Here is an 18832-nt window from a genome sequence, read left to right on the forward strand (position 1 = left end):
AGAACTGAACTAGAACTGAACTAGAACTGAACTAGAACTGAACTAGAACTGAACTAGAACTGAACTAGAACTGAACTAGAACTGAACTAGAACTGAAGTAGATCTGAAATAGAACTGAACTAGAACTGAAATAGAACTGAACTAGAACGGAACTAAAACTGAACAATAACTAAACCGAACTATAATAACCGAACTAGAATTTAAGTAAATTTATAAATAGTTTTCAGTCGCCTAACGCTTTCTATGTAAACTTAACCCCTTAGTAATTCTTAAAAACTGTGTGTCTATGGGAGCTAGTTTTTCAATTCCCAGCACCAACATTACAAATGTTGCGTGTTGAACTCACATTATCATTATTGTTTTTGTTATTTGTAGATATTTTAATGAACAAGAAGAAGTGGAGAGGGTAAACATTATACTGCTGCAGTTTTTACTTAAACATTGAAAACTTTGCTGGAGCCACCAAAAGCCGCCACATGCAAAATTTATAACTATAAAAATAAAATTAATGATCAGGAGAAAAACTTCAACAAAATTATACGATTTTTCGTTGCCACAACCAACATTCAATATCTTAAGAACAAATTTTATCAATACATATATTTTCAATTTTGATTTTTTTTTTTTTTGGAATTGAACATTTTGTTATAATTTCAATTTTGAAGAAAGTCCACATTCACATTTGTGTGACCCCTTTGGCATATTAATTTTTTATAGAAAAACAAACTAATTGTTTGTGTTAATTAAATTAATTATTCCAAAAACGTTTTTATTTGTTGAGACTTTTTAAGGATTTTAAAGCGAATTATAGAAAATAGATTTACATTTCTTAAGAAATTCAACTTATTTTGAAACGAATGCTAAAAGTAAAAAGAAATTGATTGATGTTTGTTGACGTCTAAGAAAGAAACAACATGATGAAAGTTGAAAGCAAAATATGGAAAATTGAATAAATTTTACATTGTTGACATTATGTAAACAATAGGTAAATAAGAGGAATAACTTGAGATTAATGAAAAAATCATTTGGAATCTAGTTTATAATAAAAAATTACATAATTTACATTGTTGACATTATGTAAACAATAGGTAAATAATAGGAAATACTTGAGATACATGAACAATTCTTTTGAAATCTTGTTTGCTATAAAAAATTACATAATTTACATTGTTGACATTATGTAAACAATAGGTAAATAAGAGGAAATACTTAAAATACATGAAAAATTCTTTTAGAATCTTGGTTGTTATAAAAATTACATTATTTACATTGTTGACATTATGTAAACAATAGGTAAATAATAGGAAATACTTGAGATACATGAAAAATTCTTTTGGAATCTTGTTTGTTATAAAAAATTACATAATTAACATTGTTGACATTATGTAAACAATAGGTAACTAAGAGAAAATACTTAAAATACATGAAAAATTCTTTTAGAATCTTGGTTGTTATAAAAATTACATTATTTACATTGTTGACATTATGTAAACAATAGGTAAATAATAGGAAATACTTGAGATACGTGAAAAATTCTTTTAGAATCTTGTTTGTTATAAAAAATTACATAATTTACATTGTTGACATTATGTAAACAATAGGTAAATAAGAGAAAATACTTGAGATACATGAAAATTTCTTCTAGAATCGTGTTTGTTATAAAAATTACACGATTTACATTGTTGACATTATGTAAACAAGAGGTAAATAATAAGAAATACTAGAGATAGATGAAAAATTGTTTTGAAATCTTGTTTGTTATAAAAAATTACATAATTTACATTGTTGACATAATGTAAACAATAGGTAAATAAGAGGAAATACTTGAGATACATGAAAAATTCTTTTGGAATCTTGTTTGTTATAAAAAATTACATAATTTACATTGTTGACATTATGTAAACAATAGGTAAATAATAGGAAATACTTAAGACACATGAAAAATTCTTTTGGTATCTTGTTTGTTATGAAAAATTACTTATATTACATTGTTGACATTATGTAAACAATAGGTAAATAATAGGAAATACTTGAGATACATGAAAAATTTTATTGGAATCTTGTTTTTTTATAAAAAATTACATAATTTACATTGTTGACATTATGTAAACAATAGGTAAATAAGAGGAAATACTTAAGATCCATGAAAAATTCTTTTAGAATATTGTTTGTTATAAAAAATTACATTATTTACATTGTTGACATTATGTAAAAAATGCGTAAAATGTAAGAAATATCAAATATATGATCAAATAATTATAAAATTGTTAATAAAAATCAAAATATTTTAAATTTTTCATAGTTGTCATCATGTAAACAATGTGTAAACAATAGGCAATAAGCAATATAAATTGTAAAATTCTTTGAGAATATTGTTTGCAATAAAAATTAAATAATTGACATGATTTTTCATATGAATTAATTCTTGTTAATATTTATTTATAAACTTTATAAATTATTTATTAATCGTCAACTTGCAATAAATTTATCAAATTCATTTAATTCAAACATAAATAAAGTTTTGTTTTTAAAATAAACACTGTTGAACATTGAAAACAAGTTTGCAATATGTTAATAAATTTTTTATTATTATTTATTTTTAACAATTTAATAATCAATAAAGTTTGCATTTAAATTGTAAACATGACTGCAAAACTCTTGGGTTTAATGTAATGTCAAATGGAGTTTATAAGCTAAATTTAACATGTTAACAATGTTTTTTTTAATTTTTTCTTTATAAAAATATTACTTTAGCTTAGTTTGAAAATGTTTTATTACTTTAGTTTTAAATACTCTATTTGGTCTTGTGTGTTTTTCTAACAAATTCTATGGTCTTTTTGTGTTATTTCATCTGCCGCTTGTAATTATTGTTCATTATATTTTAGTTTTTTGTTTACTTCTTATATTATCTTCGTTTCAATGTGAAAAGTGTTAGTTTTGTGCTGAAACTACTATTATTATTATTCTTTTAGAATTGAAACTGTCTTTTGAAGTGTTAGTTGAAATATGTTCAACATTATAATCTATTACACTCCAGTGGTAACATGGTTGAGTTTAACACACAGTTACAATAAAATGTTATAATAAAACTACATATTAAGGCAGTGAGGGTCAAATGTAATAAATCTTTAACACAAGTGTCTAAAGAACAAAAACTTTTATGTATAATTTATGTTTTACTTAATACATTGTTTGTTAAAAATTACTTTACGTTAAACAAAGACCACATTTAATTGAATGCCCATCACTGTCTTAGATTGAAAAGCTGTTAGTTAAGTTATTCTATATGTTTTAACATTTCAAATAACATATAATTTATAGAAGGTTATTATTGGTGGTTTGGCCATCGGTTAGTAGAAGGTGGAGGAAATGAGATGTTCACTATTGTTAGTAAAAGAAGAACTGGATTAGAACTGAACTAGAATTAAACTGGAAATGAACTAGAACTGAACTAGAATTGAACTAGAATTAAAATAGTACTGAACTAGAACTGAACTAAACTAGAACTAAACTAGAACTAAACTAGAACTGAACTAAACTAGAACTAAACTAGAACTAAACTAGAACTAAACTAGAACTAAACTAGAACTGAACTTGAACTGAAATAGAACTGAATTAGAACTGAACTAGAACTGAAATAGAACTAAACTAGAACTTAACTAGAACTGAACTGGAACTGAACAAGAAGTGAACTAGAACTGAACTAGAACTGAACTAGAACTTAACTAGAACTAAACTAGAACTAAACTAGAACTAAACTAGAACTAAACTAGAACTAAACTAGAACTAAACTAGAACTAAACTAGAACTAAACTAGAACTAAACTAGAACTAAACTAGAACTAAACTAGAACTAAACTAGAACTGAACTAGAACTGAAATAGAACTGAATTAGAACTGAATTAGAACTGAACTAGAACTTAACTAGAACTGAATTTTAACTGAACAAGAAGTGAACTATAACTTAACTAGAACTAAACTAGAAGTAAACTAGATGTAAACTAGAACTGAACTAGAACTGAACTAGAACTGAACTAGAACTGAACTAGAACTGAACTAGAACTGAACTGAACTAGAACTGAACTAGAACTGAACTAGAACTGAACTAGAACTGAACTAGAACTGAACTAGAACTGAACTAGAACTGAACTAGAACTGAACTAGAACTAAACTAAAACTAAACTAGAACTGAACTAGAACTGAACTAAAACTGAACTAGATATGTTACGTTTGACATGATTAACTTATAATACCTTTATTTTTACTATTTTTTGTTTTACTTTCAACTTCAAACGTTGACCACAAATGGCAATTAAACGCTTTATTAATAACAACAAATTGCTTGTTCAACAACATGTTGTAATAACAAATTATAATGTATAAATGTTGTATAAAAGATTATTTAATACAAAACAAAGACAACAACAAAGCTTAAATCAAATTTTTAGCAAAAAAATTTTTAAAAAGAAAAAAATAGTTTGTTAATTAAATCATTTTTATCTTTAACAACTCATCTATGTTTAAAACACAACAAAACAAATACTCTTCCCACCTTAGAAAAAAAATTACACATTTAACATTTAAATTAAATATGTTAAAGAAAAAAGAGATAATATTAATTTGGAAGAAAAAAATGTGGGTAAAGAAATTTCAAAAAGCTTAAAAAGGGAAAACAAAATAAATTTGTTTAAACATTATTTGGTATTTTAAACAATTTATTAAGATATCTGCCAAAAAATTTGATTTATTGCAAATTTCTTTAAATATGTTTCTAATCTTTTTTTTTATTTCTTTTTCCAGATACTTCATATGAAAAAGCATGCAGGCGTGGCTCAGCACCAGCGACACCCATATTGGGTCAAAAACAAAATCAACAGGAAAACAATACAACATCCAGATTTACAAATTTCTTTTCAAAAAGGTAAGTTTTTTTTTTAATGAGATTTAAAAAGATTTAATAACTTTGATGAGGTCTAGATAATAGAAAATATTGAAAATATTTACAATTTCCTTTTGAAACTCTATTCGTAACAGCAAAAACTAAAATTTACATTTTTTACGTCATGTAAACTATAAACAAAAATAGTTCAAATATGATTTTTTAAAGACTTTTCTTTCTGATAACATTAACCTAGTTTTTCTTATTTTCAACTCTTTTTTTGTGTCCTCTTGTCTTCCCTACCTATTTTTTAATAAAAATTTAATTGATTAATTTTTGGTTTATCCAAAAAAAAACTTAATAGCATGCATATTAAACATATTACCTCTAAATAACGTTTTTGCACACAACAACACACCCCTGAAATAGAAAAAATTCAGTTAATAAAAGTCTAGCAAAGGCAAACGTTTTAAATAACACCCGAAAAAACTCACCTTATTAAAGCACTCCCTGAAAACTAACTAAAAGTCAATACATCTCCTATAGACAAAAAGAAACCCTTTAGTAAAAACCAGCCAGCCAGCCACCAACTCTTGTCATAGTAAATCAAACCATCATCATTGCTGCACTTGTGCACTCCATCAAAACTTAGTGAACCTCCGAGTAGTGTATGCCTCAAAGCTGCCTGCATCAATTTATAGTGTTTTGAAGTTTTCCATACAATTCTTTTGCTGTTGTTTTTTTGTTTTTTTTTACCCCAAAATGTAAATTCAAAGACTTAACCGCAAAACACAACAGCTGTTGTGTGTTCAACTAGAGTTTTAACCACACACACACACACACTCAAAAACACAGAGTAATACAGAGACGGACAATTGTTACCTAGTATTCTGGCTGTTATTATTATATAGTTAGGAAAGATAGCTAGATAAGGCATTTGTTAACTTGATTTGTTGGTTCACTGGCTTTAAGCCATAATAAAATTACCAGCAAGTTGCAAAAAATAATAAAAAACACGATTTTCCCCCCAAAAAAAACCTGTAAATTCTTGTTGTAATAAAAATAAAATTAACGTAATCTTTGGCATACGGTTTTAAACAGAGATTAGTTAAACTTTACATTAAGCATACTGAACTTAAATTGTTAAAAAGTTTACTTAAACATAGAAAGTACACAACACACGTAATATGATCTGTCAAAATTTTGTGTAGAAGATTACGGTTGGGATCGTTTAAACGCAATATGTAATGAAACCATCACACATTAAGAGGGAATACGGATGGAAAATTTGACAGTCGTATGGCTCTGTTCATTTTTTGAAGTGATTCAAAAAACAAGCAGTTCGCATTAGATCAGGGATGTATTTTTATGTAAACACATACAAAAAGTAAAACAGCTGTTTCCATCATACTTTGTTATTGTTTTATATCAATCGTGTAAATACAAAAATATAAATCATAAGGCATTTATTCTGTTTTTTGTTATACGGATGGGATTTCATTTTAATTTTTCATTAGACTTTACGTGAGTGTGATCGTGTGAAGTGCCCTTGTTGCAACTTTTTTGGCAAAAGCCTATAACTCCTTGTAGCGCACAAATCGTGTTGTTTACTTCCTTCCTTAAACTTGTTTAAAAAAACGCAAGTTTTAACTAAACACTTTAGTTGATAGTTAAACTATTAATCAAAAACTCACCCTTTATTAACCGAACCTACAAAGAAAAACTGCATGAAAATGTGCATTTTTTACCAGTAATTTTCATGGTAACTTTAACTTTAGTCTACAAATAAATAGACATCAAATAACAAGCAAACGATTTCTACCATCTAGGATAGGCCTTAACAAATATTATAGAGAATTACTTAACCGATCCAAGTTTGCAAAACAGTAGTTAGCACTAAAATACAAAATGTAACAGCAGCAGTCTCTTGTAATAAGAGTACATAATAGTTTACAATAAAATTGTAGACGTCATCTGTCAAATGGTTAAACACAATAGCAGTGGTGAAGAAAAACAAAACGACAGACAGACAAACAAACAGCAGGCATAATGCTAGATGTTCGGCACTGTGCCATGACAAATGTTAAGTTTAAATTAAATAATAAAATTTATAACAAAATAAAAAAATGAATAAATATACATTTGGCCTTAACGAATTGATGTGTTGCCCTATAGCCTTTTTGCAAAATGTGTCTCTAAGGGTCTAGGTTTTGTATTTTAACAAGGCAACTGACAGTTTTTTACTCATAAAAGGTTTTAGTTTAGAATTTTTTATTACTTCTTAGTCACTTATTTATAGGGTTCTTAACAAAGAATAAATAAGAAATGAAACTGTTGTCAAAAGTACCTAAGTCTACTGTCATCCGGTACCTAACTCTAAGAATGTATTAGTAGAATTCTCAAGTCAGCATAGTTGCAAAAAATAGTATTGAAAAATATTGAAAAAAAATTATTACATTTCATTTTATACTTTGAAAGGTTTCTTAAGATATTTTGCACATATTTTATCTATAAACATTTTATAAACACGTCTATTTGTTTTTTAATCTATAATATTGAAAAATAAATGATTTATTTGAAATATCTTTTTCGTTTACCATACGAAAATTTACAACATTGTTTTTTTAGTTTTAATTTCAAACAACAAAAATTCAATGTCAAAAAACAAAAAATTTTTTTTTTTTCGTTTGTAAAAAATATATTATTTTCGGGCTATTAAATGTGTTTAAATTGTGCAAAAAAAAATATAAAATATAATGTTAAGTGATCAACAACATTTCAAAGTGCTATTATCCTCAAATTTTCGCGAAAAAGTTCAGAAGTTTTGGGAGAGAGAATACAATTTTTACGTATGTGTTGGATTTACACAGCACTCGTCTGTGAGAAGAGCGTAATGTTATTGTTGTAAAAAAATGACAGCGTTTCACTTCTTGTTTATTCTTTGGTTCTTAAGTTGAAACGAGAAGTCGACTTTTCGACTTTTTGCATTTTATGAAAAGTCGACTTTTCGACTTTTATGAAAAATTTTTCGACTTTTCGACTTTTAATATTTTATTTTTTAGTATTGAATTCTTCTAATCTCAAATTTCTATAATATTAAGTCCTTTTTTAGTTGTCATCTAATTTTGTCCTTATTTTTCTCTATTCCCCATTAATCACTTTAAAAGTTCATGAGGTCATTTGGTAGCACAAAAAAAAATTATCCTAAACAATTTTCCACAACAAAAGGGCATTAACACACTAAAAGCTTTGGCAAAATCCAAAACTAAATCAAAACCTTATAAAAAAAGAAGCCAAATCAATTTTTTATAAATGTCATTTGTGTGCCAGTTTTCAATATTTGTTTTTGTTTTTAAGTTTAACAATGTTAAAGCAAAAACAAATCAATAACATACATATACATATATATGAATGTGCCAAAGATATATTATTAACACTTCCTTCTTAAAACTCATTTTCCGGTGTTCGATTGACTTATTGGCCAAATGCCTGTAAAATAAATTAAGTTATCTACAAAAAAATTTCTGAGGGTGTGTTAACCGCAGGAAAAGAGGTTTTGTACAAAAAAATTTAAAAATAGTTTAGAAATGATATAAATTTAATGAAGACAAGTTTATAGACTTGATAATAGAAATTTGATTGGTTTTATAAGTTATTTTGGCAAAAAAAAAGTTGGATGAAAAATGAAAAAATAATTTTGGCAGGAATTTTCATTAAGAAAATGTTTTTATAGGCTGGGTTTTTGTAATTTAGACTTGGGAGAAGTTTTGGCAGTGAATTGTCTCATTTCTTTCTAGCGTAAATGTTGACAGTAATTAAGCGTTATGATTTTCAACAAAATGTTTAACATAATTTTGATGCCAGTGGTTTGTAGCTTTCATTGTAGTTTAGCTTAAAGTCCTGCTGTATTGTTTACAGGGTGTTTATGACCAAATTTTAACCAGTGTTTTAAGACAGGTTGACTATAATGTTGTTTTTTATTGTTATTTTTTTGTAAACACCCTGTTGTATGTATTACAGAATGACTAAAATATTGATTTAATTGTTTCAAATACAAACCAACAACAATTGGTCACAGCTTGAAATTACACAAATCGGGGAGTAATTTATTGATTCATTGCTTTCCTTTAAATTGCCAAGGTCCTTTATATCGCCAAAACCCTTAAAATTAAAGAAATTTTTGAATTAAAACTTTTGATTCATTGATATTATAATAAAGAAAAAATGACAGGTTAATTTGGTCAATAGCACTCAGTTAAACACAGTTAATAAGTAATTAGGAAACATTTTATTAACTTAGTTCTAAACTCTTCTACTTATTGAAATTTAGATCCTTATTAATCATTGTCTTCCTTTTTACAGATCGAATCCTTTAAAACGTACAAAATCTGTGACCAAACTTGAACGCACTAAACGAGGTTCAGGCGGTTTACGAGGCTCTCGTTCTCATGAAAGTTTACTTTCCAGTCACGCTGTAATGTCAACCATCGGTAAGTTTCCTATTCACATACAACAAATTGTACACGACTTCATTCTTATCTTGGTTATTTTTACAGATCTTTCTTGCACCGGTGCTGTGGGTGTGGCACCCGTACATCAATCCGTTTTAGGACGCCGCTATTGTTTTCAGGTACGCGGTGGACCACGCGGCGAACGTTATTATTCCTGTGGCTCACGTCAGGAACGTGATCTCTGGATATATTCGTTGCGCAAGTCAATAGCACCGAATGCTGAACACACCCGCCACACAGATAACTCTCTGAAAATGTGGATATACGAGGCCAAAAATCTACCACCAAAGAAAAAATACTTTTGCGAATTACATCTCGATAAGACCCTTTACGGGCGTACTAGTGTTAAACTACAAACCGATTTACTCTTTTGGGGTGAATATTTCGATTTTCCCGATATACCCGACATAAATGTCATTACCGTCAATGTTTTCCGTGAAGTGGAGAAGAAAAAGAAACGCGACAAACATATGTTTGTGGGTTCTGTGAAGATACCCATACACGAGGTAACCACACGTTTGTTTTCCGAAGATTGGTATCCAATACTCAGCGAGAAGAATGATAGTCTTAATCGTAATGGCAAAGAGGTTATACCCACGTTGCGCATTAAGTGTCGCTTCCAGAGTATTGACATTTTGCCAATCAATGTTTATGCCGATTTTCTGGCTTATCTCAAGGAAAACTATAAGAAAGTGTGCGAAACCTTGGAACCGGTTATTGGCGTAAAGGCCAAAGAGGATATAGGCCAATCTTTGGTTTTGCTAATGCATGCTCAAGGTTTGGCAGGAGCTTTCCTCACCGATGTGGTGGCCTTGGATTTGTTGAGAGTGGGCGATCAGCGTTTGACCTTCCGCGGCAATTCGTTGGCCACTAAGAGTATGGAGGCATTTTTAAAGTTGACCGGGGAGCAGTATTTGCAGGATACTTTGGCAGGGCCCATTAATGAGATCATACAATCGGATCGTGATTGTGAGGTGGATCCTACCAAAGCGACTGGTTCGCTAACACGACAACAGGCCTCTTTAAGAGCAGCCGTACGCAATGCTTGGCAGTGTATCTACGAGTCGAGCAAGCATTTTCCACCACAACTGCGCAATTGCTTTGCCACCTTCCGTGAGAGGCTAGAGCAGCTGGGACGTCAAGATATGGCGGATAACTTAATATCGGCTTCAATATTTTTGCGTTTCCTGTGTCCGGCCATATTGTCACCCAGTCTTTTTAATATAACCAATGGTAAGTAGTTTGTTTATTTGGTGACAATGTAATGGTTAATAATCTATTTGTTTAATTTCTAGAACTTCCTTCTTCCCGCGCTACCCGCAATTTAACCCTGGTAGCCAAAACCTTACAAACCTTGGCCAATTTCACCCGCTTTCAGGGTAAGGAGAATTTTATGGAATTTCTTAATGATTTCCTAGAACAAGAGGCTCCCAAAATGAAGGAATTCTTACAAAATATTTCCACCCGACCGGAACATACTAACCCTGAATCTATTCTCGACTGGGCTGGCTATATAGATCAAGGCAAACAATTGTCTATTTTACACATGCTACTCAGTGAGAGTGTTACCAAATTACCGGAGGCTAGACAACAAGATCTAGATCCTTTACAACATATTTTAGATGAAATTACCAAAGCCAAAGAAAGTAACAATTATATGCAACATTTACCCAACCACAATATGATGATGTCCACCTCGTCGACAAGTGAAAATCAAGAGAATCGTAATCCCGATGAAATGATGACTTCTTGTAGTTCAGCGGGTGGCTCTACGGCCGGAGGTGTAGTGCAGCAGCAACAAGCCCAATTGGCTCAGCCGCAACATGCGGTAGTCACAAAACCGGTACCAGCGGAAAGAGGTATAATGCGCGGAGTCTTGACTCCTAGCTCTTTGGAAAAGAATATTTTCCGTTATAACGATCCCACAGTAAATGGTCTATTGCAACAGCAACAACAGCAGCAGCAGCAACAACAAAGTCTTACAAATATGGATAAAAGGCAATCGAATTCACAAAGTTCCATTGCGGCCTTATCCTATACAGGAGGTATGCAGCATGCCCAAAGCCAAAGTTCTATAGCTAGCTCTTCACAGTTGATGATGCCGGCCGGTGTGACACATCATTGTCCACCCGCACCCAATGCCAGCGCTTCAAATACCATGGAACGTTTGTATTATACAGCGGCCAGTTCAAATGGCAATCTCTCCACCGTTAGCCACAATGGCAATGACAGTGAGGTTAGTTCCTCCACCGGAGGAGGACAAATAAGAGCCACCACTTTGCCCAGAGGCAATAATAATAATTATGATGAGTCCACCGGAGATTTCATACAAATTTCTGGCCTTGACACCAATAGTGCTTTTGTGCGCAAATCACCCACTCCTTTGCTAAAGAACCAAAACAACCAGGGTGTCGTGGGCACTACGGTAAGCATGTTAAATGCCCAACAACAGAAACAGCAGCAGCAACAGCAGCAACGTTTGTTAAACAATTCCACCTTGAGTTTAACATTGAGTGATCGTACTCCTAGTAAATTAAATCTGGGCATACCCGATCATTCCAGCTCTCCTTTGTCACACAAAATGCCCAATTACCAAAGACCCCGTGACACTAACCCCAATTCGAATATGCCCATGAATCTGGAGGATTTAGATGATCTCTTAAAATATGCCGCTGAGCATGCAGTGGTGGGTGAGGTGCAGCCGGCGGGCAATCTTAAAAATAAGGAACAATTGTCCGGCAAAACCAGTCATGGTTCTAGTTCTGGTTACCAAAGCATAAATACTCAAAGCGCTTTAGAGTCTCAACAGCAGCAGCAGCAGCAACCGAAATCGTCTGCAGCTCCTTTGGCTTTTAAAAATCCCAGCTATCAATTGCAAAACACCTCCACACCCTCCTCACAGGCAAACCAGCATCATCATCATCATCATCACCACCATCACAACCAACAGCAACGTTCGTTTAATAATGGCGGTTTGACAGCTCATCAACAGCTGTTTGGCGGTGCGGGCAATAATAGATCTTCTAAGAACTCAAATGGCGGTGGCATGGTGGCTGCACGAGCTGCTCTCTTAAATAATGCTGCTCCGCTAACGCCCTCCTCTAGTGAGGAAAGACTTTCCAATGATAATTATCACAATTATGCCCCAGTTAATAAGCTTTTGAAATCACCCTCTCATGGCCACTTGGATGCTCAACGCACTTTAAGTGGTGGCAGTACTTCATCAGCCTCTAGCTCGAATATGCCGGGTTTTAATAATTCCGCACAACAACAACAACAGCAGCAGCAACGTATGCCACGCACTAATCCTCAATTTAAACGAGAGGATATCTATGCTCCTCTTAATAATGGTAGTTATTTGACGTCTTCTTCAGCTTCGTCAGCGGGTAGTAATGGTATACATCCTGGCACTGTGGCAATATATAATAATCCCTCACGTTCTGGCCAACAACAACAACAGCAGCAGCAGTATGGCAATAATCCTGTGTCTTTGATGATGGCAGGAAATGGCCGTTATCAGCGCAGATTGAGTTTGGATTCAGCTAGAACTTTATCGGATAGTTCAACAGATACAGAAGGTACAGAGGAAATGGAACTGTTATTTATCTTGAAATTTCTAATTTGTGTATTTTTTCCCGTCTTACAGGTCACTGCCCCCCACATGAAGGCAATAAACGTCGCCGTCAGCCACGCACTCATATGAATAACACCTCAAATGGTGGTGGCTTCCAGCATGTTACCAATTCCACTGCTCTCAGCAGTTTTGATCAAAATGGCGAAATACAATTACTGCAAGAAACTCTTGACACTTTACGACACACTTTAGATCGTGACGAGGCCGAGCTAAGAGATTCCAGTGATGAACTTTTCGCTTTACAACGTTGCAATGGTTTTCAACAGGGACCCAATGGTACAACCGGCTCCTTGACCGCCAATAATTTAAGTCTACAATCAGAATCCACCATGAGGAGTATTATAGATCGGTGAGTTAATTTTATTTGCTTTTCTCAACAAAATTAAAAGAAAATTGAATTTTGTTAAAAAAGCAGAAATTTTATATTTGACAGATTGATAACCATGGAAGAGGAGCTAAGACGTGAACAATTGAAAATGTCTTTGGCTTTGTCGCACAAGCAAAAGGTGATCGAGGAACAGGGACAACAGATAGCAGCTTTAGATGCAGCCAATAGTAGATTATTAAGTGCTTTAACCGCTTTAAGACAACGTTACGAGACCCAGCATCAGCAACAGAATCAACAAACGCAGCAATAAATACAAAAAAAAGGAAACTTTTAAATCGTCTTTTTTTTTCTTCTTCTAATAACACAACAAAAAATCTGTTAATAAAACAAATAAAAAAACTTTTTGCTTAAGTTTTTTTTTAAATAATTTAACTGTTAAGTTTAAACAAGTATTTTTATTATTATTATTTTTATTATTATTATGATAAACATAACCTCTTAAAGAGTGTTAAAAACAAAAAAATTACACAAACATTTTTTAAAACTTTTTTTAAATATTTTGCTAATTTTTTAAATTTAAAAAGTTTTATGTTTTTATTTTAACAATTTTTAACAATTTTCCCTTTTAATTGTTTATTATTTAAGTATTAACACAACAACAATTTAAGAATTTCTTATTATTATTATTAAATTATAAATATATTTATTAATTTAAGTTTTACAAATTTTATATATAAAATTAAAATAAAAATTTAATATAAAAATCTGCAAAAATTATAAAATTCAACATTAATTTTATAAAATTTTAATGCTTTTAAAATATTTTTTTTATTATTGTATAAAAAGAAAAGTTTATAACATTAAACCAAAGTTTATGTTTTTTTATATACAAATCTACATTTTAACTTTTTAAATTAAAAGTTTTTTTTGCAAAAAAAAGATTTTTGTCTTCAAATCAAAATCTTTTTAACTAAATTTGCTTAAATGTGTATATGTTAATTAACGTTTTAATTTAAAAAAAAAACACAATAATTTAATTACAACAACAAAATAAACAATAAATATTATTATTAAACAAAATAAACATCTAAAGCTTTTAAACAAAACAACAAATTTATAAATGCTTTTAAAATCGCTTTTAATATTTAAAGTAAACGAAAGTAATCATAAAAACAAAATATTAAAATTTAATTATAAACACAATTAATAATTTAAGCAATAACCAAAAAAAAAAATAAAAATAAAAACAACAAAAACAGCATCAATATTATCTATACAATAAAAGAAACACAAATATTTAAAAACTATAAACAGAAAATGCAGTTTAAATTTATTAATTTAAAAAAAAACAATAAAAAAAAAACTAATACAAATTCAAGGAAAATCTTAATACATTTGCCAAGATAAAAAGCATTTGTTATTTAACACAATTTTCGACAAAGTTATGTGTTTTTTGGATATAGAAGGTAATTGCACCCCCCAGGGGTTCAATCGTATTAGTGATCGTTGCAATATCAAACCAGAAATCTATGTATAACGAAATATCCTTTTGAAACAAAACCTTAACCGTTCATTTATAAGGTAATGCGTTAAACTAAATACTAGACTGAAGGCTAGTATTTAATTTATAGATTAGACTATATACCAAAATATATACTAGACTATGGATTAGACTACTATATACAAAACTATTGATATAGTCTTGACGAGACAAAAGCCTAACTATAGACTAGACTATATACTAAACTATATATTAGACTATAGGCTTAACTATAGACTAATATGTAGACTAGACAATAGACTAGAATATGTACTTAACTATAGACTAGACTATGCACTCAGCTACAGACTTTACTATGGAAAAGACTATAACCTAAACTATAGGTTATTTAGTAGATAAGGATGTTGTCTAGACAATAGACTAGATTATGGGCTATACTATATACTAAAATACAGACTAGATTATGCATTAGACTGCCTACAGACTAGACTGTAGGCTAGAATATGGACTATGTTATAGACAAGACTGTAGACTACTTTAGACTTGACTATTGATAAGATTATAGACTAGATTGTAGACTACTTTAGACTAGACTATAAACTAGATTATAGACGGAAATATAGAATAGACTGTAGACTAAACTATAGTCTAGACTAGAGACTACACAACGGACTAAAGTCTAGACTAGACTATTAATTAGACTAGAGTACAGACTAGACTGTAGACTAAACTATATACTAGACTATAGAATATAGACTGGACAATAGACTAGACTGTAGACAAGACTATAGACTAGACTATAGACTAGACTACAGACTAAACTATAGACTAAACTATAGACTAAACTATAGACTAAACTATAGACTAGACTATAGACAAGAATGTAGACTAGACTATGGACTAGACAATAGACTAGACTATAGACTAGACTACAGACTAGACTATAGACTAGACTATAGACAAGACTATAGACAAGAATATAGACCAGACTATGAACTAGACAATAGACTAGACTATTATCTAGACTATAAACTAATCTATAGACTAGACTCTAGACTAGACTATAGACTAGACTATATACTAATCTATAGACTAATCTATAGACTAGACTCTAGACTTGACTAGATTTTAGAACACAATATAAACTATATAAACAAGACTATAGACTATACCAGACTATAAACCAAACTATAGACTAGACTAAATACTAGACTATAAACTAGACTATAGACTAGACAATAGACTAGACTATAGACTAGACTATAGGCTCGACTATAAACTTGATTATTGACAGTAGACTAGACTATAGACTAGAATATAGACTAAACTATAGACTAGACTATAAACTAGACCATAGACTAGACTATAGACTAGACTATAAACTAGACTATAGACTAGACTATAGACTAGACTATAGACTAGACTATAGACTAGACTATAGACTAGACTATAGACTAGACTATAGACTAGACTATAGACTAGACTATAGACTAGACTATAGACTAGAATATAGACTACACTATAGACTAGACTATAGACCAAACTATAGACCAGACTAAAACCAGACCATAGACTAGACTATAGACTAGACTATAGACTAGACTATAGACTAAACTATAGACTAGACTATAGACTAGACTATAGACAAGACTATAGACTAGACTATATTCTAGACTACTAAACTATATATAAGACTATAATATAGACTAGACTATAAACTAGATTATACTTTATAAATTAGACTATAGTGTAGACTATTGACTAGAATATAGACTAGACTAATGACTAGACTACAGACTACACTATAGAATAGACTATGGACTAGACTATAGACTAGACTATAGACAAGACTATAGACTAGACTATAGACTAGACTATAGACTAGACTATCAACTAGACTATCAACTAGACTATAGACTAGACTATAGACTTGATTAGAGACTACAATATAAACTATATAAACAAGACTGTAGACTAGACTAGCCTGAAGATTAGACTATAGACAAGACTATAGACTATACTAAAGACACGACTATAAACTAGACTATAGATAAGACTATAAAATATAAGACTTTAGACAGGACTATAGACTAGACTATAGACCAGGCTATAGACCAGACTATAGACTAGACTTTAGACAGGACTATAGACTAGACTATAGACTAAACTATAGACTAGACTATAGACTACAATATAGACTAGACTATAGACAAGACTATAGACTAGACTATAGACTAGATGTCTAAACTATATATTAGACTATACTATGGACTAGACCATATACTAGACTAGACTATAAACTAGGTTATACTTTATAAATTAGACTATTGACTAGAATATAGACTAGACTAATGACTAGACTAATGACTAGACTACAGACTTCACTATAGAATAGACTATGGACTATAGTCTAGAATATAGACTACACTATAGAATAGTCTATGGACTATAGACTAGACTATAGTCTAGGCTATAGGCTAAACTATATACTAGACTATATACTAGGTTATAAACTAGACTATAGAGTAGACTATAGACTAGACCATAGACTATACTAGACTATAGACTAAACTATAAAATAGACTATAGGCTAGACTATAAACTAGACTATAGACTAAACTATAGAATACACTATAGGCTAAGCTTTAGACTAGACTACGGACAAGATAGTCGAATGTGAATCACTACGTTGGTCCGGGAGTTTAAAAGGTATATAGGTAATATCCATTTGAATCATTATGTCTATACTGATGTCATAAAGGCAACTGTACCCATTTCAGCACAATATCACGGTCAGGGGAATTAACAAGATATAATTCTTTGCAGTGACTATATTGTAAAAAGGGAAACTTTAACAAATGTTATAAAAGTTTTTAAGAAATGTGAAATAACTAAAGTAATTTTTATAAAACTCCAAATTCCTTACAATAAAATTTAAAATATTCTTGCAAAAAGTAACATAACAATAAATAACATTTAACGAAAAAAAATCTATTATATTTCTGCAATAAGTAACAAGTCTATTAAAATATATATAGTCCATATACATACATATATCCATCCTTTATATAACCCATCTTCCCCCTAACAAATCAACCCATATAACGTGCCCAATTACTTCACCACTCGTTCTAGTAATAACTGAAAATATAAACATTTTTAACTTTATACTAAAATAAAGAATTAAAGAAAACAAACAATAAAATAATAAATTATATAAACAATGAACACAAAAAATAAATATAATTAATAAAATGTTTAGAAATGGAGTTTTATTTAAAAAGAATTTAGCGTCAAATTCCTTTAAAACTGAACTCTACTCTAATAAACTATTAAATGAACAAAACGTTTTCTCCAAGTGTAAACACATCATTAAATACCTGTATTTTTGGTTGCTGTCTTTACTTTCAAATTGTTGACAACCACCATCTAGCAAAGACACATTTTTCTTATTAGTAGTGTTGCCATACCAAATTGTATATCCGTTAAAATATTGCTAGATTTTTTATTGCAACCGAACTCAAAAACATTTCTATGATATTAGGAATATAGATAACGTTCATTGTTTAACATATTTATACATTCGGCTTTAATCAATCAATAGATCATTGATTTCGACTAATATGCTCAGTTCTGACCTGACAGTGTCAGCGGAAGAGAACACGACTTCTATGGATTAGACTAGACTAAAGACTCGACTATACACTAGACTAGACTATAGACTCGACTATAGACTAGACTATAGGATAGACTATAGATTTGACTACAAACTAGACTATAGACTGAACTATAGACTTGGCTACAAACTAGACTATAGACTGGACTATAGACTAGACTATAGACTAGTCTATAGACTAGACTATCGACTTGATTATAGACTAGACTATAGACTAGACTATAGACTGGACTATAGACTAGAATATAGACTAGACTATAGACTAGACTATAGACTAGACTATAGACTAGACTATAGACTAGAC

The 18832-nt window shown here is 30.5% G+C and overlaps 1 protein-coding gene across 3 annotated transcripts in view; it reads left to right on the top strand.

Annotated features, from left to right (window-relative positions):
* LOC111686119 (ras GTPase-activating protein raskol) overlaps nt 1–13779 on the top strand; it is a 63199-nt gene extending 49420 nt beyond the window's left edge. Inside the window, exons 2-7 of one of the 3 annotated variants that reach the window (XM_023448422.2) lie at nt 4800–4920; nt 9241–9368; nt 9435–10622; nt 10685–12967; nt 13036–13372; nt 13436–13779. In XM_023448422.2, the coding sequence (XP_023304190.2) occupies nt 4800–4920; nt 9241–9368; nt 9435–10622; nt 10685–12967; nt 13036–13372; nt 13436–13661 (4283 nt within the window). In that variant the 3' untranslated portion in view covers nt 13662–13779. The remainder of the gene's footprint in view (nt 1–4799; nt 4921–9240; nt 9369–9434; nt 10623–10684; nt 12968–13035; nt 13373–13435) is intronic. The other 2 variants (XM_023448423.2, XM_023448424.2) reach the window with 2 other exon arrangements.
* Nucleotides 13780–18832: the final 5053 nt, after the last annotated feature.

The sequence above is a fragment of the Lucilia cuprina genome, chromosome 3 (genome assembly GCF_022045245.1).
Source record: "Lucilia cuprina isolate Lc7/37 chromosome 3, ASM2204524v1, whole genome shotgun sequence".
Classification (NCBI taxonomy): Eukaryota; Metazoa; Arthropoda; class Insecta; order Diptera; family Calliphoridae; genus Lucilia; species Lucilia cuprina.